Source organism: Notothenia rossii (assembly GCF_949606895.1).
Source record: "Notothenia rossii genome assembly, chromosome: 1".
Classification (NCBI taxonomy): domain Eukaryota; kingdom Metazoa; phylum Chordata; class Actinopteri; order Perciformes; family Nototheniidae; genus Notothenia; species Notothenia rossii.
Genome location: NC_136912.1, coordinates 12,389,606 through 12,416,501, shown reverse-complemented (window position 1 = coordinate 12,416,501; position 26,896 = coordinate 12,389,606). Strand labels below are relative to the sequence as shown.

Below are 26,896 nucleotides of genomic sequence, written 5' to 3'. Positions count from 1 at the left end.
TGCAGTGGCTTGAGTTGTTGCAATTAAGGGGGAGTAAGGCAAACATGTTAGTTACTCATACCTATGAATATGAAAAGCGAAAGGGAGAAAAGTCAGGCGTGTGAGACATAAAGGACGATGGAAAATGGTTGGATTATTCCAAAATAAAAATGATAATTGATAGCAGTTGCATTGTGTGGAATGTACATTTAAAAAGTAGATCATATTATGAAAGTACAAAGTGTGTCTGCATTAAACATTTTTGTGTATCTACACATTTTTGCATTATTATTATGTGTATAAAAAGCTTAGTATACGATGCATAATGTCTTAATTTAAACAAGACTTTAAAATCAAGCACAAAAATGCAAAAAATAAATGTGATTTGTTCCTTTAAATTATTCAATTGCAAGGCCATGTTTAGGTACATTAAAGCAAACATTCGGGACTCATAACTTCAAATGTGACGTAAATGTATAAATATATGAATAATACAGGAAATACATTACTATGGTAGGCAGAAGAGATCTGGAGCAGCAGCATGATAACAAGGAAGATAGGGAGAGAAAGTATGTGGGGCTGTTTAAATGCTGCCTCTACATGCCTGCAGAGAAACTGTGTTTACACTAATAGAAAAACAACGTGGTGTCAAAATGCACAGGGAGGGTGCAGACTGTTCCTGTGGTCTGTGAGCGCAGGAGAAACCAATGCTCCCTGAACGCAACACGTCTTTTCAAAACCAGCTTTCCACGCTGGAGTGGACGAAAGGTGCCTAGCATGAAAGAAGATCTATTATCACTGTTGACGAGGATACATGTCTTCCACTCTTATCCTAAGGCTAAACAACCGGCAGCAGAATAATGGATCCTGCAGGCAGCCGTGCTTTTAGACACAAATCAATAAAACAGGTTTTTTTTTACCCTCCAAACACTTCCACAGACTTTCAATCACACTGCACCAATTGCTCCCAAAAAATATAAAAACATCAGAGACCATAATGAAAAGCCTCAGCAGAGCGACGTCCTGTTTGTTTGATATTACTCTGCTGTTCAGAGGCGCTCTGATATGATTAGATCTCCACTCCATGAAGAAGGTCGCGTCAGGAGGGCACTCACATACTGAAAATATAATGATACTCAGAATGATGAGGCTGGACCTTTATATTCATTGAAAATATGTTAGAAATATATGTTGAAACGCAAAACTACGAGCTGAAATCATTCGTTGACGATGAGGGAACTGGCAGATAATTGAGAAGCTACTATTTGGATGATTGTAATTTTTCAAGCAAAAACGCCTAATATCTACTGATTCCAGCTTCTCAAATATGCAGATTTGAATCTTTTCTATGACCATTTCTATAAAGTAAGCTGAATATTTATTCCCAAATTAAGCAATTGAAATATGTAATTGCGCTGGAAGTGATAACGGGCACTCAGTATTCAGTATCATTGGTTTGAAAAACGAAAGGCATTTTTGTCTAGAAATAACCAGCCGATGAATCGACATTTAAAATGATTCATTGCAGCCCAAAAAAGGCTTATTGTTAAAAGAAAAATCAGCAGCAAAAAATAGAGGTTAGATGCAGGTCCACGAAGATCAGTTAATTAAAAAAGAAAGAAAGAGAATATAATGGTTCAATAGATTTTCTCAGAGGGATCAATAAACCTCTCACCTTGTGACCTCGTATTATTAATGCATGTTCCTCAGTGTGTTAAAGCCGTGGTCAGCATTTAGGCGTACTGTTGTAAATAGAGTGGACATTTAATAAAAAAACACCATAATATACTAGTCAGTTTACTTAAATACAAGTAAATAGCACAACACGACAGCCTCCAGAATGATCCATTTGATACTGATAGAGCCAGCATTTTGATTTGATAAGAAAGGTCACCTTTGAATCTGCTCTAAAGTGGTTCCTGAGTGGAGATGGATGGGCAGCAGTGCTTGAGAAGATGAAGCATATAAAAAAACGCCTGTCTGTGTTTGTGCCCGAACAAAGTAAGTGAGGATCAATCATTTATGGATTTTTACCCAGCCTGTGTTTTTACATGGGGTGTTTCTCAATGTCGAGGAGGCTTGCTTGGTAGCACATGTACCTCAGAGTGAGTTCCTTAAGAAGCGAGGCAAGAAAACCTACTAGCCTCGGAAAACGAAGAATGGAACAGCCTAGCAAGTGTGCAGGTGTGCGTCACATGAGAGGCCCCGCCTTACATTTTCCGCCAAAGATTTGGGAAATTGGTCCGTGCGCAAAGCATTGTGGGGATATTAAGACCGCGGGCCGTTTCTCAATCTCGAGGATACTGGCTTCCAAGTCAATATTTCAAGGATGCTACGTTATCGAGTGCCGCCGAAGTACTGTTCCAATCTCCAGCATACTTGGAATTCCACCGAGGCCGCGTCCTTGGTTTGGGGGAAATTTCGAGGCTGCTCATGGGTAGACTTCGCATCCTTAAAATGCTTTGCGCACGGACCAATATCAAAAACCCTTGCGGAGAATGGCTGAACCGATGCAGCACACATTTAAATGTAAGTATGTAGTGGCGTAGAACATGTGTTGGTAAATATGTGACTTTGTTACATTTGTTATCACCTAAAATGTGTTCCGTGAAAGTAAAGCAAGTTCATAATTAGATAGACATCGTGAGGTATTTATGTTTATGTTGAAACGGTTAGAGAGAGTGGCACACTTGTTAGCCTGTTTTCCGAAGCCGTGGCTTGGAAGCATACTCGCTTCGTTTCTGAAGGAAGTGACTTGGAAGTACGCGACTACCAAGCCAGCATCCTCGCGATTGAGAAACGGCCACGGAGTCTACACATGTGCAGCCTCGAAATGAAGTAGGAAGTACGCCGGTCTCTGTAGAATTCCAAGCATCCTGGACATTGGAACAGTCCTTCGGCGGCACTCGATAACGTAGCATCCTTGAAATAGTGGCTCTGGAGCAGCCTTCCTCGACATTTAGAAACACCCACGGTTTTTGCATTTACTGTGTGCAAGCTGACATCATTTTTTGACTCTTTCATATAAAAAGGTTTGCCTTGGTGAATTCTCCCCGAAAGCAGCAGGAGGCCCCAATCTTTGAACAATGGCTGATCTCATCACATTTGAGGAAAACAAACCTAAACAATTACAAGAAATCTGTTTTAAATCATGTAAACGTTGTTTTTTATCCAAAAAAACTATTTTACCCAATGAACATATTTGATATATTATTGCAAATGTGTTTTGTTTTATGATCATGTATTATCTGTTTGCACAACGGCCTCCACTTACAGTTGTTGACAAATACAGCTCTTGCATTTTAAATAATTTTAAATAAACCGATATAGGGATGCTTAATAAGGGAACATTTTTGTTAAATCTTGCCTTTTATTATAAGGGTTTGCAAATTCGGGCTGCAACTAATGTCAATTGCGGATATTTCTGCTGATTCTTTTTCATTTTGTCTTTAAAAAGGGGAGAAAATTAGGAAGGTCCATCCTACTTTCTCCCTGTCTAATGTAAAGTCCTTGTCATGCCGTGTTGAAAACTAACATTTAGTTTAATATCATATGAAACAGAAAAGCTTCATAAAGGAGATTCCAAAGACATTAAAAATAGGCTAATTTAAGAACTAATGGATTATCTTTTTTTATCATTAAACAATCATTAGGTGTGATTTCTCTCAGGAAATAATGTCATCTATAATAAGACTAATCTTTCAGGATTTTCACACTTCCTTTACTTGATGTGAGCGCCTTCAAAAGCACATTATTATTTACTCACACTGATTGATTTAGTCTGCTAACACATGATGCTAACACCTGGTTATTTGGCTGTAAACACACACCTCCATGCAGCTGAACTGAAGACCGTATAATTCAAAACTATTCATTTCATTCTCGGTGTCTAATCCACGGCTCAGTCTGACGGCGGTGTTTGTCATATTAAAGTCTGAACGGCACACAAGTAACGTTTCTTCCCCTGAGCCTGTGGCACTTTGTATAAGTCAGGAAGATGATGAAGAGGCTTGTTGACACAAAGCACCAGCGTGATTAAATGTCCAATTAATCAACTGCATGGTAAACAATAATATTATTGCAATTACTCATGATAGTGCAGGGTTAGTGATAATTAGTAAGTGGAAAAGGATGTGTTGTATCTGCCTCTTCACATGGTCATCCTTAAAGGGGCTCTATTATGCTTTTTGGATTTCCCTTTCCTGTTGTGTGCTGTATATGTTGTTGTGCATGTGAATGGTCTGCTAAGGCTAACATCACAAAGTTCCCTCAAGAGGGGGTTTCTCTCACACACTCTCCCCCTGCCTGAATCGCCTCTATTTGCTCCTTTGTTTACTTCTGTAAAATAACGACATCACTATGTATCACTGGCGCTCCAACACATTGTACGTGAAATACATCTCTAAGCAGCTGATCACTCAGAAGGACAGCTAGCCAATCAGAGCAGACTGGGCTCTGGTTTCAGACAGAGGGTGAAAAGAGGTGCCGCAGCACAGGCAGTTTGAGAAAAACAAAGACCTTTTTGGCACATTACACACTTAGGAACCACACTTAGGAACCACACACAGGAACCACACACAGGAACCACACACAGGAACCACACCCAGGAACCACACTTAGGAACCACACATAGGAACCACACACAGGAACCACACTTAGGAACCACACATAGGAACCACAGACAGGAACCACACTTAGGAACCACACACAGGAACCACACTTAGGAACCACACTTAGGAACCACACTTAGGAACCACACTTAGGAACCACACACAGGAACCACACTTAGGAACCACAAAATGAGCATAATCAGGCCTCTTTAAACCTTTGTGAGTGTTATTCAGTGTAAAGCCACCAAATTGCCAGTAGAAATCCTCTAAAATCAAATGTGATCAAATAAGAAATAGCAAGGAGTCGTGACTCTCTGACCGCATCACATGGTACACTTGGCAGCACATGCACCATGTTTCACAGATAACCACTGCAGCGCTTCTGACTCACACACAGCTCCAACATGATGCAAAGTCACTGTGCTCTGATTAATCTGAGTATAATCCCTGACAAGCCATTCAGTCTCAGCTCTGCAGTTGGTGGGAGGACGCTGTGTGTGTGTGTGTGTGTGTGTGTGTGTGTGTGTGTGTGTGTGTGTGTGTGTGTGTGTGTGTATGTATATGTGTATGCACAGGAAGAGTAGCTGTCCACGGTTAGATCAACTAACATGGGTTTTTTACAGCAGAGAAATCATGCAAGCACAAAAAATACATATTCTTCCCCAAAACCTGCTGGATTTCTGCTTTAAAAGATATTTAAATAACATTTGAGCTCACTCTGTTTCCTCCCACCCCTCATTACTGTCCTCTCATGAGCCAAATTAGGCGTAAGGCTGAGTGCACGATGCTGCAGCTGTCTGAACGCAAAGCCTCTTCTCCTCTTTTGTTCCCAACATCCTCCTCTCATCTCTTCCTGCTCTCTGCTGCACTTTCTCTCATATTCCCTTCTTTCTCTTCTACACTATTCCTGTCCAAATGTCCTATTTTATTCATCGCCAGCAAATGAGTAAGTGCATCTGCCACATTATAAAGTTCACATAATGCTGTGTCACTCCATGTTGCTTCTTTAAGCTAGCGCTCGTAGGCTGGGCCGCCGCTTCAGTGCAGACGGAAATATCTCCAGAACCATTGAATGGATTTGATAACGAAACATGATTTAATGCAAATATACAGACATGGATCTCAGATCATGAATCCTACTAACTTTGGTGAACTCCTGCCTTTACAAAATACCCAAGGTCTTTGGTGACTCTTTGATATTTTATCTGGTGCCATCATTGGGTCCAAATTTAAATTTTTGTCCAATAAGTCGACCAAAGTAGAGCCTCGACCATACTTTGTGCTTACTTTTACTTTGCAATATTTAAAAAGGGTGTGGATTAAACTGTATATACAGTATATACATATTAGAAGTACTCTGTGGGGTAGTCCTCAGGCACAGGGGGGCTTTAAGTTAAAAGCTACTGTTAGCATTGTAACAGTGACAATGAAGCCATGCTGAATGTAAACAGGTATAATGTTTGACCACCATCTTTGTTTAGCATGTTATACTAGAATAATTAGTTTAAAAAAACATTGCTTCGAAATCCATTCAAACAGGTATTCAAATATTTCAGCTATCATTTATCCAATGGAAAAATCCCACTGGTTTTTGTTGAGGGAACCAGGGAGATGCTGCCTTCAGGATCCGACACAGAAACAAGACTCTTGGTTTTCGTCTGTCTTTTATATTCTGATCATCATTTCATGGCCTCAAGTTTGACTGAAATGGTGACTGGCTTTTGTCGCTTGATTCATGACCTCTTGAAAGATGATGACCTTCAACCCTCGAGTAAAAGCACTACCCAAAGACAGTATACTTCACAAGGTCTCTGGGGAAATAAAAACATCCATATCTGCATTGCCCTTCATTAAATCCCCAACACGTCGGCAGTCACACCGAAGCCATTAACCAAGAATGGGTTTTCAGGAGAGTGGACATGGATGCTTCTCGGTTATAGATTTAGGTAATAACAATGTGACCTCAATGTCCCTGGAGTAGAGGTGTGTGTTTGTGTCTGTAGGTACGTGTGTGTGTGTGTGTGTGTGTGTATGTGTGTGTGTGTGTGTGTCTGTAGGTATGTGTGTGTATGTATATGTGTGCTGAGGTGGTTTATGTAGTCATATCAATGTTTCCAGCTATTCCCACACATAAAGGCAAATACAATAACTCTGGCGACACATTAATTGATGTAGAAAAACACAAAGCAAAAAACCTTATGCTGATATTTTGTTGTGTAATATTACTTGTGGGGGAAACTTCTGAAGCAATTGGAGACAGGACTCAGAGAGACACGAGGACAGCTGGAGCTTTGATGGCAAACACTGACGGTTTATCTGGAGCTCCAGCCGGAAAATTCACACGACATGTCACGGGCCACGGTCTGACCACAAGGTTGAGATACCAAACCATTTCTGAAGAGCTCTTCTGCAGTTCCAGGTTTTAACTAGTTCAGAGTGTAATAATCAACGTTCTTTATCAGTGAGACGAAACAAATACGGATCCTGAATCGAACTAGAGCTTTCGTCCATAGACGTTGAGGCGTGTGGTGCAGTGGGCTTTGCGTTGGTGTTCGGATCAGGGGGTCACAGGTTCAAACCCCACTGCAGTCAGCATGTCGTTGTGTCCCTGGGCAAGACACTTCACCCCAAATTGCTCCTGTGGGGATTGCCCACAGTATTGAGTACTGTCACTTTGGATAAAAGCGTCTAACAAGTGACATGTAATGTAATGTAATACAAAAAATGTGCGCAAGGGAAATGTTCCTGAAAAGAAGGGCTTCTAGATGTCTCTGAACAGTAAACTACCTCATGGCGGCTTGTGCTCGGTCATAGACTGGCAACAACAATGCGCCCAAGCTGCCCCTCCTTAAGAGAGATAGCAGCTATACCCAAGGCCGTAGAACTATGCCATTGGAAAAGAGACAGTGAGAGGAGACAAAGATGAACTGTGTTGAAGGTTGAATACCTAAGCAAATGATTCCCTAACATTACTGAATGTTCAGCTAGTCTCACTACTGGTCTTTTCAATTGTGAGTTAAAGAAAATATGCAGAAATGAAATCTACATATTTTTTTCTTCATTGTCATTATTGATGATTACACAAACCTTATCCCAGCATTTAAAAACTGCTCCTGAGAATTTCCCTTCTCCACACCCAGGCATCGACAGCCTCTCCTGCAGTGGTTGATGCCCAGAATAAATAATATGCCAGGCCTGAATAAAACATCAAGCATGGCCTGAATACTGATGCAGCGAGAGCAGGAGGAGAAAGCAAGGGAGTGGAGAAGGGAAGAAAGAAACCAGAGACAGTGATGAACAACACATCGCTTCCTACAGACAAACTGAAAACCTCAAGCGACCGTAGCTGTCAAAATAAAAATGATTGACTCTGCAGGACACCGACGCTTCTCACCCAGCACATCTTTCTTCTTTGACACGTTTTCACAATTCTGCCACATGAGGCCGTTTAACCAGTGGTGGGAAAAGGAATCAGATGTTGTACTTAAGTGAAAAGTAGAAATACCACACTGCATTTTAAAAAAGTAGAAATACCACACTGCATTTTAAAGCGTTCTTAAGTTAATGTAAAAAAGGGGGATAAGAATTAAATAGACTTTAGGTACAATAAGTAAAAGCACTCATTATGCACAGGGGCCCACATTATAATCACTGATGCATGAATGTGTTGCAACTGGTATCAGCAAATCTAATTAAAATACTACGTATACATATAATACTGGGGAGCTTGGGGATGTACTACTCCAGGTATAACTATAAATAGATGTGTTGTTTTTCATTCTCTGTTATGTGAATCTGCAAAGTAACTAAAGGTATTGAATACATGTAAAGTAAAAAGTACAATATTTACCTCTAAGATGTGGAGTAAAAGTATAAAGTACCAGTCATCAAAAAATACTCAAATGATATACAAATATCTAAAATGTTTTGTGACCAACTATTTATTGCGTTTAACCGTCACCTTCACAGATAGACACCAATATACAAATATAAGTGAAATACATTTAAATACCTACCCCTCATACCGTTCCATAAAATATAAATATATGTTGCTTGTTTGCAATCATTTAAGTTCATATGTTAACATAACAAATCATAGTCTGCACGTTTTCTAAAACAACATTTCATGGTTGTAAATTGAGTTGACAATGAGTCCTCTCCTAATCAGCTTCCCACACGTCAAGGTGTGCCGTCATATTTGACATATGGATATAACCAGGTCAGCAGCTTTTTAAATAGCTTCTAATGTTTCTCCTTCAGAATTATTTACAGATGCGATAGACAGCTAAAAGTAGTAATTAAGTACAGCGCTGAGTACTGAGTAAATGCTGTTACTTCCTACTACTGCATTTAACGAGTTTAGCTCATCGTGCCCGTATTTAAACACGCCGACAGCATCTTACCCACTGTGAGCTAAGAATAGGCCGTGTCCGTCTGTCATTAACCTCCAAATAGGAAGTGATGTCACCGTCTGGCTCCAACCCTCCAGATACTGCGGGAGCAAAACCACTGACATTTCTTTCAATGTTATTACGAGTGTTAACGCTATACAATATTTTTTAAATAATCCATAGAATTTAAGACAACATTAACAGTGTCCAAACAATTTCACATCTATTAATGTTGTCACTTGCTGCTACCTTATTACTTTTTATGCTCAATTTATTTTTATAACGCCATTTGCCTGCACTTTCCCTTTGCTGTGACATTTCCACGCTGTGAAAGGATTCCTAATTCTGTTACTTTAGTCTCTCAGACTTTCTGTAGTGTTCCTGGCAACAACTCAGGAAAGCAGCTCTAGAAATGCCGAGTCATGTTTATCACATGGTGAAAAGGTTGTTGTTGAAAAGCTCTCTAAAAGATTTATGAGCCACCCAGTAAATTAGCGAGAGCATTTGTTGTGAAGTGAGGCGATAGAGGACACATTTTAAACTCACACAGAAAAACTGCTGGTGAGGAACGCTGAAAGACTTCCCTGTTTGCAAACGTCAGGAAGGGAGCAGCCTGCAGGAGATGGGATCACATATCTGAGAAAACAAACTGCTTTCAGAGCGCCAGCTGAAATGTCTGCTCAGTGAGCCGAGGCAAAGCACAGCAGTGTCCCGATAAAGAGCCTTCAGAGAAAGAGCCTTCAGAGATAGAGCTCTACTGAGGCAGGTGAAAAGATGTTTTTAAGCTGGGAGGCATTTGACAAGCATGATTGAAATGTAAAATAAGCTCAGTGAGGGGAGGAAGTAATCAAGATGAAAGGATGGAGGGACATGGCACTGTGTGTTTCTGGTTAGGATCCAGTGCAGCATCTCTTTTGCTGCATTGCTGATCCACACTTTGCCAAAACTGGGAGCACTGGGTTGAGTGAGGAGAGCGTTCAGTTCTTAAAGAGACAGTACGCAGCTTTGGAGCTGATTGTAAACACACAGCATTCAGAGGACGCCCCTCCTCTCAACGAGCAAAGAGAGAGAGTGAGAATAACAAGGTTTATTATTAGATTGTTTTTCAAATAACACACCCACACCTCCACAGAACCCGGCAGGACGGAGCTGGGTTTTTAATATATGCAGACAAATTGCACACTTCATCCTGCAAACAAGAAAAGTAACATTGTGTAATACAAAGGCTCTTGTGCATTATACACTATGCAGTTATACATTTATTTTACTTTACTGCTTATTTGTTTATATATATTTGTAGTAATATGTGCTTTCCTTCAACTCATGTACAAGTCTAAACTTATATAAACATTTTTCTTTTGCCCTTTAATCTGCACTGTATCTTTGCCACTGTAATTCTGTTAATTGGCCCACAGTAGGAGAAATAAAGGACTTCTGAATTTGGCCTACTGGATCTTATGTGTGAGTTTGTGTGCACGTGTGTGTGTGTGTGTGTGTGTGTGTGTGTGTGTGTGTGTGTGTGTGTGCGTGCGTGCTGGGGCACCCTCGGTAAAGCTGACACATGACTAAAAGCACACAGCTGCCACTCAGCAGAAGAGAGGGACCGACAGGGGAAACACTGAGGCACAGAAAACACACAGCGATTTTACAACCTGTTATCCGTCACTTTGAATACACAACATTTGAGGACTTAAGAATGACAACTGAGGGCACACCCTGCTTATCGGCCGAGGCTCACATACCCATGCGGGGCCTGAAGGCTCTTTGTTATGCCAAGAAATGCACAGCAAAAACGGGAGACATAAGAAAATGCAGTGACTCAGCTGATAAAAACAAACTAATGGGTGAGTTTTTAAGAAAGTGCTGCATGTAACTTTAAGAGAGTTCATTCCAAAAAGGAGTCTGCATCCGCTGACTCATGACAAAAAAACTGAAATGACTCAAATTATCTACATTTCCTCAGCAAAACCCCCCCGGAGTCACAATTCTGAATCTCACGGTTTACATCCAACGGCAAAATGTAGTTTTACTGCAGGCTGTGTTGTGCAACGTGCATGGTGACGCAGTAACGAGGGTGTAGAGGTCGGGGAAGGAGAGGGGGGGGGGGGGGGGGGTAGCACACTTTACTTTCATGCAAGAGATTTAGTAAATAACTTGTATATAATATTGAGATTGTTATAAACAAAAAAAGGCCTTTCAATTGTTATCTGAATAGTCACCCAGCAGTTTTTACACTAGTTAGTTAACTATTAGCTGTAGTAGTAGTAGTAGGGGTAACTACATGTCCCATCTTTGCCAGCTGTAGCTAAAATGATACGTACATTGACGCAGCAATTATTCTAATACACTGACCTAATTAGGAGGCGACGCTTGTTCGCATTATGACCTGAATGCATGCTAACAATATCATCGTCCCTCTCCAGCATCTAGCATTAGAGAGAGAGAGACACAGAGAGAGACAGAGAGAGAGAGAGAGAGAGAGAGAGAGAGAGAGAGACAGACAGAGACAGAGAGAGAGACAGGGACAGAGAGAGAGAGAGAGAGAGAGACAGAGAAAGAGACAGAGACAGAGACACAGACAGAGAGAGAGGGAGAGAGACAGAGACAGAGAGAGCAAGAGAGAGAGAGAGAGTGTCTAGTCGGCCTGACCTTTGACCTTTTGCTGGATTAGTGCACGTAATATCCTTTGGCCCCGGCCTGAAGTATAAGTAACCTGACTGATGTGTTACAGTAACTCCATGTTGCTGTCCGTGGTGCTGATGAGGACGCACCTTCACCAAATGTCTGTTTGACAAAGCTAAGGGTAACAAGCATTAGTTGAACTTGTCAGAGATCATAGAACACCATCAACAATGGTTGCCATGTTTAGATATGGTTCAAAGCAACATAGTAAAAAACCTGTGTGACTAGACCGATAACGTTTCACCACTACTCCATAAATCCTGCGACCTACACGACTGTGACTCCTGGTTATAAATAATTAAAATCTCATTACAAAAGATGGCGTGATTCTTAAAGTAAGTGCTGCAATGATTATTTGATTGACTATTTGGTTAATAAGCCAAACATAAGTCATCACAAACTCATTTTCACACAGAAAAGTAATTTCATTTCAAGAAGTGTTCAGCTATAACAAATGTTTAGCTAAACGCTTTCTAGTTTTAGCTTCTTTAAAAGGATGTGCTTGCTTTGTCCTACATTGTAGTGAACTAGGGTTTGTACCGTTGTTTGGACAAAGCATGGCACCTAATTTTGATTTAAAAAATGAGGTGAAAAATAGATTATTTGACCTATTTGGAAAAGTGTCAGCTCCAGAATTGGTAAAAACATTGGGATATAAAATGTACTGGCAATATCAACTGTCAACATTCGGTTTCTCCTAAAGCCTTTTAAGAAAGTCCATCGTCACAGATTGAGTTCTCCACACTTCCTCTGTTTGACTTCTCCTTCCTCCTGCTCTCCTTTAGGAATCTCTTGGCTTGATTTCCCTTTACCTCTCTGCCACTCCCTACCGTACCTGCTCAAGGCCGCTCCATCTTCTCCTTCCTTGTCTTCTCTTATCTCTCTTTCCAAGCTTCCCTCTCTCCCCCCCCCTGCCCCATCTGTTATCTCCCAGCTGGATCTGTTTTACGCTGCAGTGCAGTGGGCCCGAGCGAGGATCCAGGCAGGATGAGTCACCCCCTCACAATCTGCTGCCCTAAAGCCCCGCAGGCGTCAGTCACATCCAGAGACCCTCTGCTGTCCATCGGCATGCACGGGATGTAGTTATTCACGCTTTCGCATTGCGTACCTTTTTCTGAGGGAATCAAACCCAGAAACTGACTCAGAAAGAAATGGACAATGAAATGACTCAATTGTTTTCCGTTAATCTACAAAAATAGAATTGATGTTTTTTCAGCAGCCAAATCCTAATGCTACACACAACACAATGAGGGGAAGATGTGTAGTCCCCACATTAGTATTCAGCCCACACACTGGGAATCCTCTAGTCGAACGAGGGCTGACTGCAAAATGAAGGATTACTGTTCTCTTACTAAGAAATACCACATCCAAATGTAATCCCCGTTTCTTAACAACCAATATTACAGACAGATTGCCACAGGCAGCTCCTGCATCTCGGTAGGTCCTTTTGTTTTCAAACAGAACATGTGAGATTCACGCTGTGCCTTTTCAGCGATCCATCATCGGGGTCTTGGCTGAGATTTCCAGCTTTCTCAGTCTCATGTCAAAACCGCTGACGAGATATTTTCAGGAGAGATTGTTACCTTCAGTTCACCTATGTCGTGTATTTACAATCTAAAGCAGGGATGGGCAACTTTGATGGTGGTGGGGGCCACATCATTGATGTACTGGCCACCAGGGGGCCGCAGATTCACTTGGAACACACACACACAAAAATTCCATGTGTTGTATTTAATTATTAACAAATATACTACACTGAACAAAAATATAAATGCAACACTTTTGTTTTTGCTCCCATTTTTCTTGAGATGAACTAAAAGATCTAAAACATTTTCTATATCCACAAAATAACCATTTCTCTCAAATATTGTTCACAAATCTGAAAAGATCTGTGATAGTGAGCACTTCTCCTTTGCCGAGACAATCCATCCCACCTCACAGGTGTGGCATATCAAGATGCTGATTAGACAGCATGATTATTGCACAGGTGTGCCTTAGGCTGGCCACAATAAAAGGCAACTCTGAAACGTGCAGTTTTGCTTTATTGGGGGGGTCTGGGGGGGTCCGAAAACCAGTCAGTTTAACCCTAACCCTAACTCTAACATGTCACCTATTGAGCATGTTTGGGATGCTCTGGATCGGCGTATACGACAGCGTGTTCCAGTTCCTGCCAATATCCAGCAACTTCGCACAGCCATTGAAGAGGAGTGGACCAACATTCCACAGGCCACAATCAACAACCTGATCAACTCTATGCGAAGGAGATGTGTTGCACTGCGTGAGGCAAATGGTGGTCACACCAGATACTGACTGGTTTTCGGACCCCCCCAGACCCCCCCAATAAAGCAAAACTGCACGTTTCAGAGTGGCCTTTTATTGTGGCCAGCCTAAGGCACACCTGTGCAATAATCATGCTGTCTAATCAGCATCTTGATATGCCACACCTGCGAGGTGAGCTGATTTCAAATAAACAAAGTCTTGGTTTTAAGAATATTAAACTTGTTTCGCCAAATTCAGATGATAAAAACAACTTTTAAGCTTGTAAAGGCATAATTACAAGAGGCAACTTAACGTCACAGCAGGCATAACAACAGCCGGTGTTTCTTGTGAGGGTTTCCCCGGGAAACAAACACAATGCACACAAATGCGTCACAGATTATTTCGCGGTATTTTAAATCATGTACGCAGCTCGCGACGTAACTAGGAGTCTAGTGGACGGTATCAGTAGGCCTACTACAAGAAAAACAAATTAAAAAAAAATATATATATATTTTTTATTAATTACGTTGTTTATAAATTAATCTGACGGCCGCAAAAAGAGGAGGCCGGGGCCGCATGCGGCCCGCGGGCCGCCATTTGCCCATCCCTGATCTAAAGATATTAGAGTGCTTTCATTTCAAAAGGGTATTTTCTGATTTGTTGTGCCAGTGAATTTACCGTGTTTCTTTTTTTAACACCGAGTAATTGAATTTAGAATGACATGAATATGGCTTTCACCCAAATCTAGTGTAACTGATGATATACTCGCTCAAAGGATCTGCCGTCCTTAACTCATTTCTATAATTAGAATGAATATTTCATTATTATGATGTGTTATATAATAGTTAATGGACTGTAAGTAGCCCATATGGTGTTGATCTGCATCCAAGAATACATTTGAATATACTTCCACAGTACATGTAGCGCACACTATTCTCTAAAATGGCCTCTTATCTTATGCAATCTCTTATATATGTTTCTGAGAAGCAGGTGGGACTCAAAGTGAAGCTCTGAGGAAAAGTAGTATGACATTTTGACAGATGGAAGGTCTGGTAAATCATATCAATGATTTTCCACTAACTTGACATAGAAAAGCAATGCTTTTAGACTCAATGGATTCAAACAAAAACATGACGTTTGCAGACACAGAGGACGATAAAGCTGTGAGGAAACTAGCTATCCTCTTTCTGACATTTAGAAGAAGCAAGAGACCATTTTATCTGGAAAAGCTACAAGACCCGCCCCCCCCAAAGACTTGAAGTTTTTGTTTCCCTCTCTCTCTCACGCTGGTATCCTTTCTGAAGCTCCTCATCTCCCCTCTTTCTCTCTTGCAGTTTTTAATTAATGAACACATTTTCTCTTCCTGCTGGCAGACCACACTCATTCCACTTCGATAAAAGTACTCTCTGCAGCCTTAAAATAGATTTGAAAACAGCCTTTAAACCAGGGGTTGATGAAAATAAAACAACAAGCAGAACTGTGGGAGATGTGGGTTCACTCTTTCTCTAAACCATTAGTTGTGGTTATCACAGCCCCAAATCAAAAAGCCTCATCACGTGTTCACACACATGCATGCTCGGACTTGTTCACACGCCTATGACTCTCTCCATGGGAACAGCGTCATGATGAAAGTAGCATCTGCTCAAAGCATGACTCATTTGACTCCGAGGTGAAGTTGACTTGTGACGCATTAAGCGAGATATCTCCATCTTTAAAAATACACCTGACAGAAGAAGTGAGTAGTGGCTTATAATAACGTACGGCATAAATGGGGTATTTTTTTATTTTAAATTGATTCTTTAACTATTTTCAAAGTTTGAATTGTGTTAAGGCAGGCATATTTCTTACAGTGTATAAAGGGGCTTGATCCACCACAGTGAGAATGAGTAATGCGTCACTGGATAAATAAATAAATAATTTATTAAAAGGCAGTGGGCCTGCTGGGTCTTACCCTTCATGCTCCGTGCTTCCCCGTCTTGTTTTAAAATGGCCCCCGTTATTAATGCACCACTATAAGCCTGCATGTCCTTGGGTGAGAGTGATATATAGAGAGAGAGAGAGAGCGAGAGAGAGAGAGAGAGAGAGAGAGAGTCTTCTGTCCCAGAAAAGTGTGATTGTTGTTCTGTGAAATAAATTACTCAGTGATGTACGTGAGAAGGTGGAAGATGAGGGTGTGTGCTAAAAACTTCAGTGACTCCAAGGCATTCTGCTTTTTATGGGCTGTTTGTCTCTGCAAAGTCTGTTATAAAGAAAGACTCAAAGCACAAGAATGTGGGTTTCCCATCTTTCGGAGCAGATGCTACTCACTTAACGTGAGACAAAACAGCACAGCTAATTAGCAATTAGTGACACATTGGCCTTAAGGTCAATGCAGTATTTTAGGACCTGTAATCTGCTCCAATCTACATATAACAGTTAGCTCCATTTATTCATTGAAATGTGTTGTGTTTAGATTTGATGTAATCACAGATATTAACCTAACAAGCCCTGTCCTCTACTGTCCATATGGCTCGGCTTCATATACCTTGAGACCATTTAAATGAGAGAGTTGGCTTTTTATAGCAAGGTTCAGCTGCTTTACTTCTGATATCTTGAATTAAACCATTGAAGGTAATGTTGCAAATCAATGAGAAATATGGCATAAAGCCAATATTGGATTTTTTAAGGATTGTGTATCAATTTTATGAAGTACCTTGATTTATAGTGTATTCAATGAGTTGGAACATCTTGAAATGGCATAATAGTGCTGCTTTCGTGCTCGGTTGGGAGCAGTCACAACAAGAGGCACTCAAGGATACTGGTCGAGACCAAGATATCGTCCTAAATTGAATTTGGTCAACTCCCTGTTTCCAGTCTATGCTAAGCTAAAGTGACTTGCTACCAGCGATAGCTCAGTGTTTACTGTATAATTAATGACGGAGGCATCGGTCTTCTTATCTAATTCTCGTCTCATTATGCATAGTCTAAAGAAAATCTAATTATTGCTTCAATGCTGGTCACCACTCTACCATTCTGTTGTCTGGTTCTTTATAAATCGTCTGTCCCACCCTTAATCCCTGTGACCCCCTCTGCATGTGTTTGGGTGGGGGTATGCCTGTGGTCTGCTTGCAGGATGTGTGTGTAAGTAGCCAGATTGTGAAGTCACTGCCCGGGTGAGTCTGGGCCTGGATTACAGGAACAGAGGGGCGATATGAGCCTTCTGCCACTGGGAGTCCGGGGACGATGACAGTGAGTGTGAGAGTGTGTGTGTGTGTGTGTGTGTGTGTGTGTGTGTGTGTGTGTGTGTGTGTGTGTGTGATGCAGATGAACAGACGGAAGGGGACCACAGAGACCGCTGAGTCTGAGCCTGAAGCTGCCTAAAATCGCAGAGGGAGTACAACTGAGTAATGAAGACTGTGAAAATCTACAAATTCAGATGTATCACACACACACACACACACACACACACACACACACACACACACACACACACACACACACACACACCCCCCCCCCCCCCCCCCCAATGTGTGCAGTCATCTAATACCCTGTGTGGGCCGCTGTCTACTTCCAATCTGATCTAATGAGCTCCTGATTAAAACTGAGAACTCTGTTAAAAGCAAAACAATAGTTTATTTTTGCTTCAATTTAAATGTTAAAGAGGATGTAGCTCTCGGTTTATTTGTGATCTGCAAACGCTGCTTTTCAGGAATAGCAACAATCCCATTTGTGGCTTTTATCTTCTCAGCAGGCATCTCAAATGTCAGTGTGACATAAACGATGATATAAATAACTAATGGCAGCATAAATGACCTATAAATAGTAAACAATACGGGACTCCATTGTATCACCATATTACGTCCCAGCTGTTTGATGTGCAATCACTTCCTGTCCTCACAAACTGCCAGCTTAGTCTCAGTTATGCAGGTCCAACATGTAACTAATAGATTACATATCCACACTGACCTTCACGAGACACACTGTTATCAACGTCACAATTTAAACATCAATCCCATCCATTTCAGTGAAGATTGCCTGTAATCATGAGGTACGGTGCAAACTGGGGGCAAGCAAGGCCACTTGGACATCGGTGGACTGAAGATATAGGGGAGGAGAGGGAAGCGTGTGTGTGCGTGCGTGTGTGTGTGTGTGTCAGGCTCCGGGTGTCCTACTGTGATGCTTCAAGCTGACTCTCAGTGTTACTGTGACTCACTCTTAGAAACAGGACAACCTCCCTCACACTGCTCCCAGCCCACACCGGAAACACACGTCACTCAAAGCCTTTGGGTAAGTTAAGGCTGCAGGGAAGAATCTGGCCATACATTGGTCCATCAATATTTCCTCCCAATGTTGGCCTCTGAACTCACTCATAGTCTGAAATACTGGAAGCAAAACAACCAAAGATGCTACAATGTGTGGGATGGGATGAGGAGTAACCTTGAACTGAATATCTTCTCATGTATGACATCTACAAATAACAAACGATTCAGCATTGGAAAGGAAAGACGTGATTTCATTCACCACTGATATCCCGCAGTAGAAGATAAATTCGTTTAGAGGGCGCTGCGGTCATGGCTTGCCGCTGCTGGTAGGAGCGGATTTCCACCAAGGAGCACTTAACGATTGCATAACATCGTCGTGCGCGTCGGAGTTCCCACTGTTGGTTGGCCGAGAGAACACTGATTTAAAACCCTGCTTCATTTAGGGCAACAACCTGCGCAGTACAAGTGTGAGCGGCTGCCATGAGCTGCGGCTCTGGTGCCTCTGTTTTGTGTGCAGAATGTCATCTGAAGGGTACCGGGAGGAACTGACGTCCCCGGCATCACCACCATCACCGTGTCATGCCACCTGCCTCCCAGGCGGCCGCACAGAAAAATGCTTTTGAATAATCGTCGTGGTTTTCAGAAATGCATTAAAAAAAAAAACACATACAAAAACAGCAACGCTGTTTTGCTGCAGTGCAAAACACGAGTAATAAATTATTCTACTGCTGCAACGCTGCACCATCTTTGCAGTGGAGTACATTTCAGCACTAGGACAGCGATGGGAGATTTAGAGGCAGCAGATGGAGCTGAGCTGCAGCGGATTGATACATGAGGGCAGCACGATGTATCCATTTATAACCAAATTCCACCGTCCAAACGCCACTTCACTACAACGTGACACCACAAACATGGAGATCTGATGATGCCTCTTACCTGAGTGGCTTTGTGGAATTGCTTCTTCAGCCCCGCTACAGACATGGTTGCTACACGGTGGTTCTAGCTGGGAATATGAACTGGATGCTTCAGGTGCGTAAAGGGAGGAAATCTCGGTGCTACTTGTATCTGGTGATGATCTTGCAGCCGTGGCTAACCCCTGTCTACGCGGTGCTTCAGCAGAGGGATCTCCTGTGAGAAAAGGGGGATGAGTAAAGCCCGGATCATGCTATTGGCTGTCGGATCCACATGTCCATGAGGGCGCTGACGTCGGAGCAGCTCCTCTTAAAGCGGCCGCTCCTCTCACCACGGCTGGGATTGTTGAGAGGGATTTATTGCTAATGTCACATGGTTTATTAAAAAGACGAAAACAGATTGGGTGAAAGCAATACAAATTGAATTGAAATCACTGGGGTTTTGTAACCAGTTGGAATCTAACTAAGTAGAATACATACAAGTACTAAAGGTGGGGTAGGTCATTTTGGAGAAACCAGCGCTAGAATTTGAAAATACACAACCAGAAAAAGTCTGCCACTTCCTTACAGAGCCCCTCCTCCAACACACACGAACGCGCACATGACCAATGAGGGCACGAGATAAATTTGTGCACAGATGGAAGGCTGACAGGCAGGTAGGCCATCCAGTTATTTTAGCCGGGCCGGCTCAAATGATTGGTTGTGCTTTTTACAGTACTACGGCTTCCACAGATTATTATTTTTTTATGTATTTATTGTCAAAGCATTTAATATAATCATTGCTATTACATACCCCACCTTTAAGTACCATGTGTCATATTTGTACTTTACTTGAGTATTTATTTGTTATGTGATACATATATAAACACATCATTTACTTTTTACTCTTCTTCACTTATTTAACAATCGTAGCTAGTAGATTATTTGTACATGAAAACACATTGTTTAAAAAAGGTTCTATAATACTGTACAACTAATATCATCAGTATTTTAACAGTTCAATTCTCTTTTGTATTGCATGTGTTTATAAGCAATACAAACATAGAACAATTGAAAAAAACGAAATTTCAATAATAATATACATTAAAAAGAGACACTGTACATATTGGGTACTTTTACTTTTAATACTTTAAGAACGTTTAGCTGATAATACTTTTGTATTTTGACTCATAAGATTCTGAATTGAGGATTATAAGTTTTCATGCAATATTTTATGACCAAACTTTTGGATTCAACCATTTTTAAGTACAAGTATTCAGAATTAGAATGTTGTATTTATCCCGGGGGGTGATTAGGTACAATTAGCATCAACATGCCCTTTAAGTACAAGTAGGATGAAATAATGCAGACAATTAAACATTACTAACCCTTAATATAAAGGTTACCACATAAAAAACATCACCCGTACCGCCTTCTTTCATCTTCGGATCATCTCCAGACTCCGCTCATCTCTGTCCCAACCCAGCACTGAAATCCTGGTCCACTCATTCGTCACATCCCGGATTGATTACTGCAAAGCACTGGCCTTCCCGTCAAACTCCTCAATAGACTGCAAATAATCCAGAACTCTGCTGCCCGGATCATCACCCGCACCAACTCATCACCCCCATTCTCACTCAGCTACACTGGCTTCCTGTACGCTACAGTATTGACTACAAAAACCTTCTACTCGCATATAAAGCTCTCCATAACCTTGCCCCCATCTACATCACCGACCTCCTTCAGGAGTACACCCCCTCCCGCACCCTCCGCTCTTCGTCCTTAGGACTTCTCACCGTCCCAAGCTCTCGCCTCAAAACCATGGGTGCTCCAGCTCTCAGCTGCTCGGCTCCTAGACTCTGGAACTCCCTGCCACAACACATCCGACAGTCAACTCAAAACCCACCTGTTCAAACTGGCATTTTCTTTATAAACTGTACCCTGTGTACTTTTGTGTCCTTCTATAGTCCATTTCCTGTTGCTTGTCTTGTCTTACCCCGGCTGATACTTCCCACTGTTTTAATTGTTCCCTATATTGCCCCTATGCCCTGTAAGGTGTCCTTGGGTGTTATGAAAGGTACCCCCCAAAATAAATGTATTATTATTATTATTAATATAAAGGTTGGTACATTTGTTGGGTATATACTAAAATGTTACTGGCCCATTGCATCATGATCAACTACTCTGGGCTACCATCGCCTTGGAAAGAAAAAAATAAGAGAAACTCAAATACACCAACACGTTGGATAGTTCCATTACTTGCCTCTCTAATGAGACTCAGTGAGTTGTACAAATAAACCTGCAGCAGCTCCTCTTAAGCACCCTGGACAGCGCCCATCAACAGAGAGACACACGTCCCTTTACACACTTAAAAACTATCTTTCCTCCCATTGCATCAGTCAAATTGCCTCTACATCGCAAAATATAATAATAATATTATTATATTTTCAGCATTTTTGCACCTGTATCCACGGTGTGTTCATATATTATATGACCGTGGATACAGGTGCAAAAATGCTGATTTAAAAACTGAAATATTTATGCGCAGGTGTTGAAAATACAAAGCTATGGGATATGAAGATATGCAATCAAACTCTAAAAAAGATGAACAAATTACCTCAGTTTGGTCAAATGAGAATAAAATACATATAAAACACACATTCAAGCTACTTTTCTCATCCCTTTGTTTCTTTGCAACAATGTTTAAAACATCATAGGAAGGTTACTGACATACATTATTACGTGAATTTATGTTGACATTAAAAGTTCATTTTTGACCCTTGAAAAGTTAGAAGGTGTTCTGGAGCTTTTGGTTGTTTCATGCTCAAGAGGTGCCGAGTTAGGATGCCTGTAGATGCTCACATTTCCAAATGTCCTAATCACTTGATAAATAATGCTCCTTGTGTTGACATCGTTTTTTTCTTTTGCTGCATGTGGAAATCAAAGGCAGCGTTCCACCTTTTACATGTATCAAATCAAATCAAATCAAAGTTTATTTATAAAGCACATTTAAAAGCGATTTTTGGTTGGGTCAAAGTGCTGTACATGTAATAAATACTACAATCACTTAAAAACACATTACTACATTCATAATAAAAGACAATAAATTACAACAGATATATAGAAAACACAGAGAAAAGTCAGGAGCCTGTAGCCTAATAAAAGTATCTTACTGTCCAAATCATATGTGGGAATGAGTTAATCAACATGTATGATGATGCCATTTTGCCTTTCCTATTATCACCAGCAATCAGTCAACTAAGATGATGCCAAAACATGCAGATTTCATGATACTACTATATATTGCAAGCAAAGGACAGATACCTGCTTTATTCAACACATAAATAAAGCAGTTTGTCGACATTGATATACAGATATTAGTAGATACAGGTTTGAAAGTGTTATATAAGAGTTTAAGTATATTGTTTACGTATATACTGTACTTCAGCTGGAATGTATCGATTCTACTTTTTCGGTCACTCAATTCAATCAGAGTCAACAACATATCCTATGTCCTATTAGATTAAAAACCTGCAGCACTAATGCGAATTGTGGCCCGAAATTAAAGCTAAGAAGTCACCTGCACTACAAATGTATCAGCTGAGCCTCTCGACGCCAGATGGCTGCAGACTAGAAGGAGGACTTGGGCAGAGAGTCAAAGACGCTCCCATATGGTCACTGTTACAGCCTTAAAAAACATTCCAATTACATGTGTATAAGGATATGCTGTAAATTGATATTTAATACGTTTACCTTTCAATAATTGTCAAGCGTTTAAATCGCGTCTGTAAATAGTTGCCATGGGTTGACACTGGCAGGCAATATGTATGCACATCAATTAGGTGACGTAAGTAATGTTTGCAGTGTGCCTCTGTGGGAGTAAGCACTACAGAAAAGCATATCAACTGCTTAGGTGCAATCCAAACAGTACAAGGGGTGTGTGTGTGTGTAATATCAACAGTCAAACACAAATGCAAACCTCTGTAAAGGTGTTTGTCTATGCTGCGAGTATTGGGCTCCTCACGTGCAGCATTAGCATCACTGCAGCTTGTGTTCTGCATTATATTTTTTTGCTTTTGTTTTGATCTATATTGGGTTTAATTCTGTACTTGTGCAGTGATCAAATTCCACAACAGCAGATAATTTAAGGCAGTGCTGGTGAGAAATGAGGAGAAACATTTAGTATGTCAGTGGCGCCATCTTGTGGAAGAAATACGTAATTATCTATCTATCTACGTATCTATCCAATCATACATTTATTTTATCACTCGATCATACCAGGACAAATGATTATTTTTCAAATGGAAATAGTCAAGATGGATAGCCAATGAATGATTTAAACATTACTTTGGTGTATCACCAACATCTAGTTTGATACCACCATAGGCAACAACGCTACTTTTATAGGCTGAAAAGCTCATAACATAATTATTGAGGATTTAGAAATTCTAAGTTTTTGTGGTATTTAATGTGAGAAGCTATACACATTTGTTTTTAAATGTTAGTGTTAAATGCTCTGCAACATGCTTGTTTTGTCAGTCACGATCTACAATGCTTTGCCTCCACCTAGTGGTAGGAAATTATGCAGCAGTAGTGATGCATTTGTGTGTAAGAGGGTTGAAACTACCAAGCAGCTCATGTGATTACAGTGAGTTGACAATCAGATGAGTCCAGCTCCTCAGATAAGGATAAGGGCGTAGCATCTGACATATTTTAGGAGCACCCTAAGCACCAGACGTTTGCTTTGTGTGAGCAGCTCTCATTGGCTAACAGAGGAGGTATAGTGATACATCAGGGCTGACAGGGACCTGAGTGCAGCTCTCTGCTCAGTTTCCCTGCTCTGATAGAGTGTCTGGTCCCACGGCTCAGTGGTCTGTGTGGCCCGAGCCGAGCCTCCATTTGTCTTTCCTCCTGAGGCGATAAATCTCACCTGTACGTACAGACAGATGGAGGCTTCGAGTGAAATATGAGAATTGTTGCCATTAACTTTATTACACCGACTACTGTTCTCTTCTTCTGTCATCAGCTCTGACTGAAGGTTGGAACAGGAGGAGTATTGACTCGCCCCTTGTTTCAACAGAGCAAAGGGGGATGTGTTTAACATGATGACACTAATATTTATAAACAAACCAAAAGTCGTTTTTTGGTTCCTTTACTTTTTGTAATAATATTTTTTTTTCTGCTGATTTAAATGTGATGCTAGCTTAAAGTCATACTTTAAAGCGTTTTCTAGATATTTTCTTTACTAGCTGAGATAAATATTCTCCACTTTAAGAACCTAATTGAAAGATATCATAGAAATATCAAAGAAAATCATAATCAGGATTACTTTAGCCCTAATAAAATCATAATTATTTACAAAATGAATCATTGACTTTGGAAACATCCTGCATTTTGGAAAGAGATGTTTGTACAATCATGAAATTCACCAATCTGGTCCACTTTAAGAAAAACAGAAACGAGAACTTCTAAAACATGGTGCTTTAGTCAAATGTAATCATAATTTTCAGTTGTATGGGTATAAATAGTGATAACTCGGCAAAAATAATACACAAGACAAAAGGAGAGAATTATTTTGAAACGAAAAGTGGCAAAATAATTGATTTATCTCGATAAGTGGTATAATATTATTATAACAGCCTGAGCAGTGTGACATCTCAATAATGGCTTAAACCCTTCCTTCTCATCGTTTATTTTAATAAGACAAACACATTATCAGTATATCTGATCCTCAACAAGCACTGATCGTGAACTCTGCATGACATTGAAAAGGCATGTAAACCATGACAGCCCAAATCCATCCAGAGCCTCTCAGAGTGAATCATCAACCCAATGCAGACATTTGTACTATCTTACAATTATTTTTGACCTTTGCCAAAGAAATGGCCAAAGGTCTTTCAACTCTTTGTTGTCCACAGGGCGTACTGTATGTCGGCACATTTTTACTCACAAATTGTTCCTTAAATCATGTTACGGGTTAAAGTCAACAGTTTTCCTATGTTGCTGCTAAAAGCCTGAGTAGCCTCGCAGCCAATCAGAACCTATTATCAGATCATGAGCTCTGGGCAGTGACCTCAAGTATGAGAGTAGCCTTTGCAGGGTGACTATGATCAAGCTTCAGAAAAGGGCGAGGTCAAAAACACCCAGAAGATGTTTGAGGTTAAACTGCTACTCTTTTTCATGGATATGCCACGTCGTCAATTCCCCGTTGGAAATGGAAATGTCAAGGTAATGTGAGACAAATATTTAAATATATATAACTAATATTTACTTTTTTGGTGGGCTATAAGGTGGTTCAAATGTGTTTTGCTGCTTCCCCTGTCCAGATCAGTATATTGCCTTTGCTCCCTTGCCCGTAACTATGTATCAGAGTTGTAATGTATACGTACCTCCTTAAACTCCACTTCAAAAATGTTGAACTATCCCCTTTTGGCATCTTATCAGGATCTTCTCTTTGGCACTTTTCTGGGGTCATGCAGTTTGGACCAGACCACGAGGCCGACCCAGACTATACAGACTCCCTTCATTTGGCCCTAATTTTGTTACCATCATTTTACCATTAAAGCTTAGCTAAGATGATCTCTTTGAATGCTCATAAGCCCTTTTCTTAGACTCAGTTTTAATTGTTATTTATATTCTTCTATAAAACATTAGCAAATTGTTAAATAAAGCCTTGAAAAAAAAAACCTTCACAAAAAAGCTAATCGTACTGTATCAGTGAGGAAAAAGTGTGTGTGTGTGTGCAGATGGAGGAAACAGGATGGGCAGTGGCAGCAGAGCGAGGGTCATTTGTCTCACATATGGCAGCCGTGTCACTGGAGACAAACAGCTAACACACACCAGGCCTCGGTCATGTGTTTGTGTGTTTCGTGAGGCCTGCCGATCCCCACGCCATCCCGCTCCACTCAAACATGCTAATGTACCTGTGCTCGCCTCTAATTGGTCCCAGTGATGCTCGCCCTGCTCCACCTGTGTTCATGGGAAGCCTCCAGTCAGTCCTGCAGTCAGGCCCCCGCCACTGAGTGAGAGCGTGCAGCGCTAATATTATGCAAACAAACACTTCTTTGTTGTTTGGCACTTCTTGCACCTACCCGCCACTGTGGAAGAAAGTAAGTAAAGGGAGAAGGAGAAAGGAATAAGGGGTGGGTGAGAGGAGGTGGGGGGCTTGAATTCATTAGTGTGATTACCTGAGGTGTGCTACTTTACAGGGGGTAATCTGCCAGCCCGCTCCATACCCTCCAAACTTCAGCCAGTCCGCTCGCTAATGAGCGCTTGGAAAAGTTAGTCAAGGTGCAGAGGTGCTTTGAGGAGCTATACACCGCAGACTAAGGTGTTATTATAAATGCAGAAAACAAAGGATGGCTGCCTGTTTTATAACAACCACGACGAATAAACACTGATACTGCGCGAGCTGTTTGTTTTAATCTGAATGCACAAAACAAAATGGATCCATGGATAGTGCCAACTGATGAATTTGGAGCCTGAAAGACAAAAACAACTCAAAAGCTTGGCTCTTTCGAAGCGTAAAATCTCCAACAGCATGACAGTCGGAGTGATCTGGGATATTTGGAGCCACATTTTCGACACCGTTTGAGACAACATCCCAGATTAGTCACGAGGACACCAGAGGGTTTATGGAGTGGCATTCAAAGGGTCGCTTCTCTCCGAGGTGATGTTGAGGACTGCAGCTTCCCTCCTACGCTGTGAGAGAAGGTGGATTAGAGACCAGATCAACCCTTCCCCTGTTCTCTATTTCTCTCGTCTTTTCTCCCCAGGAGCTCAGGCCATGGCTTTAGAGAGACGGCGGCCATGAGCAAGGCTTAGGACAGTCCGCGGGGACGGAG

General features: G+C 41.2%; 1 protein-coding gene across 3 annotated transcripts in view; it reads right to left on the bottom strand.

The window, feature by feature from the left end:
- Nucleotides 1–19,390, bottom strand: part of sh3gl2a (SH3 domain containing GRB2 like 2a, endophilin A1) — a 42,001-nt gene extending 22,611 nt beyond the window's left edge. Inside the window, exon 1 of one of the 3 annotated variants that reach the window (XR_013801773.1) lies at nucleotides 19,099–19,390. Coding sequence is in view for 1 of the 3 variants with exons in the window: in XM_079645319.1 (XP_079501445.1) it covers nucleotides 19,099–19,143 (45 nt within the window). In the remaining 2 variants the exon portion in view is untranslated. The remainder of the gene's footprint in view (nucleotides 1–19,098) is intronic. The other 2 variants (XR_013801774.1, XM_079645319.1) reach the window with 2 other exon arrangements.
- Nucleotides 19,391–26,896: the final 7,506 nt, after the last annotated feature.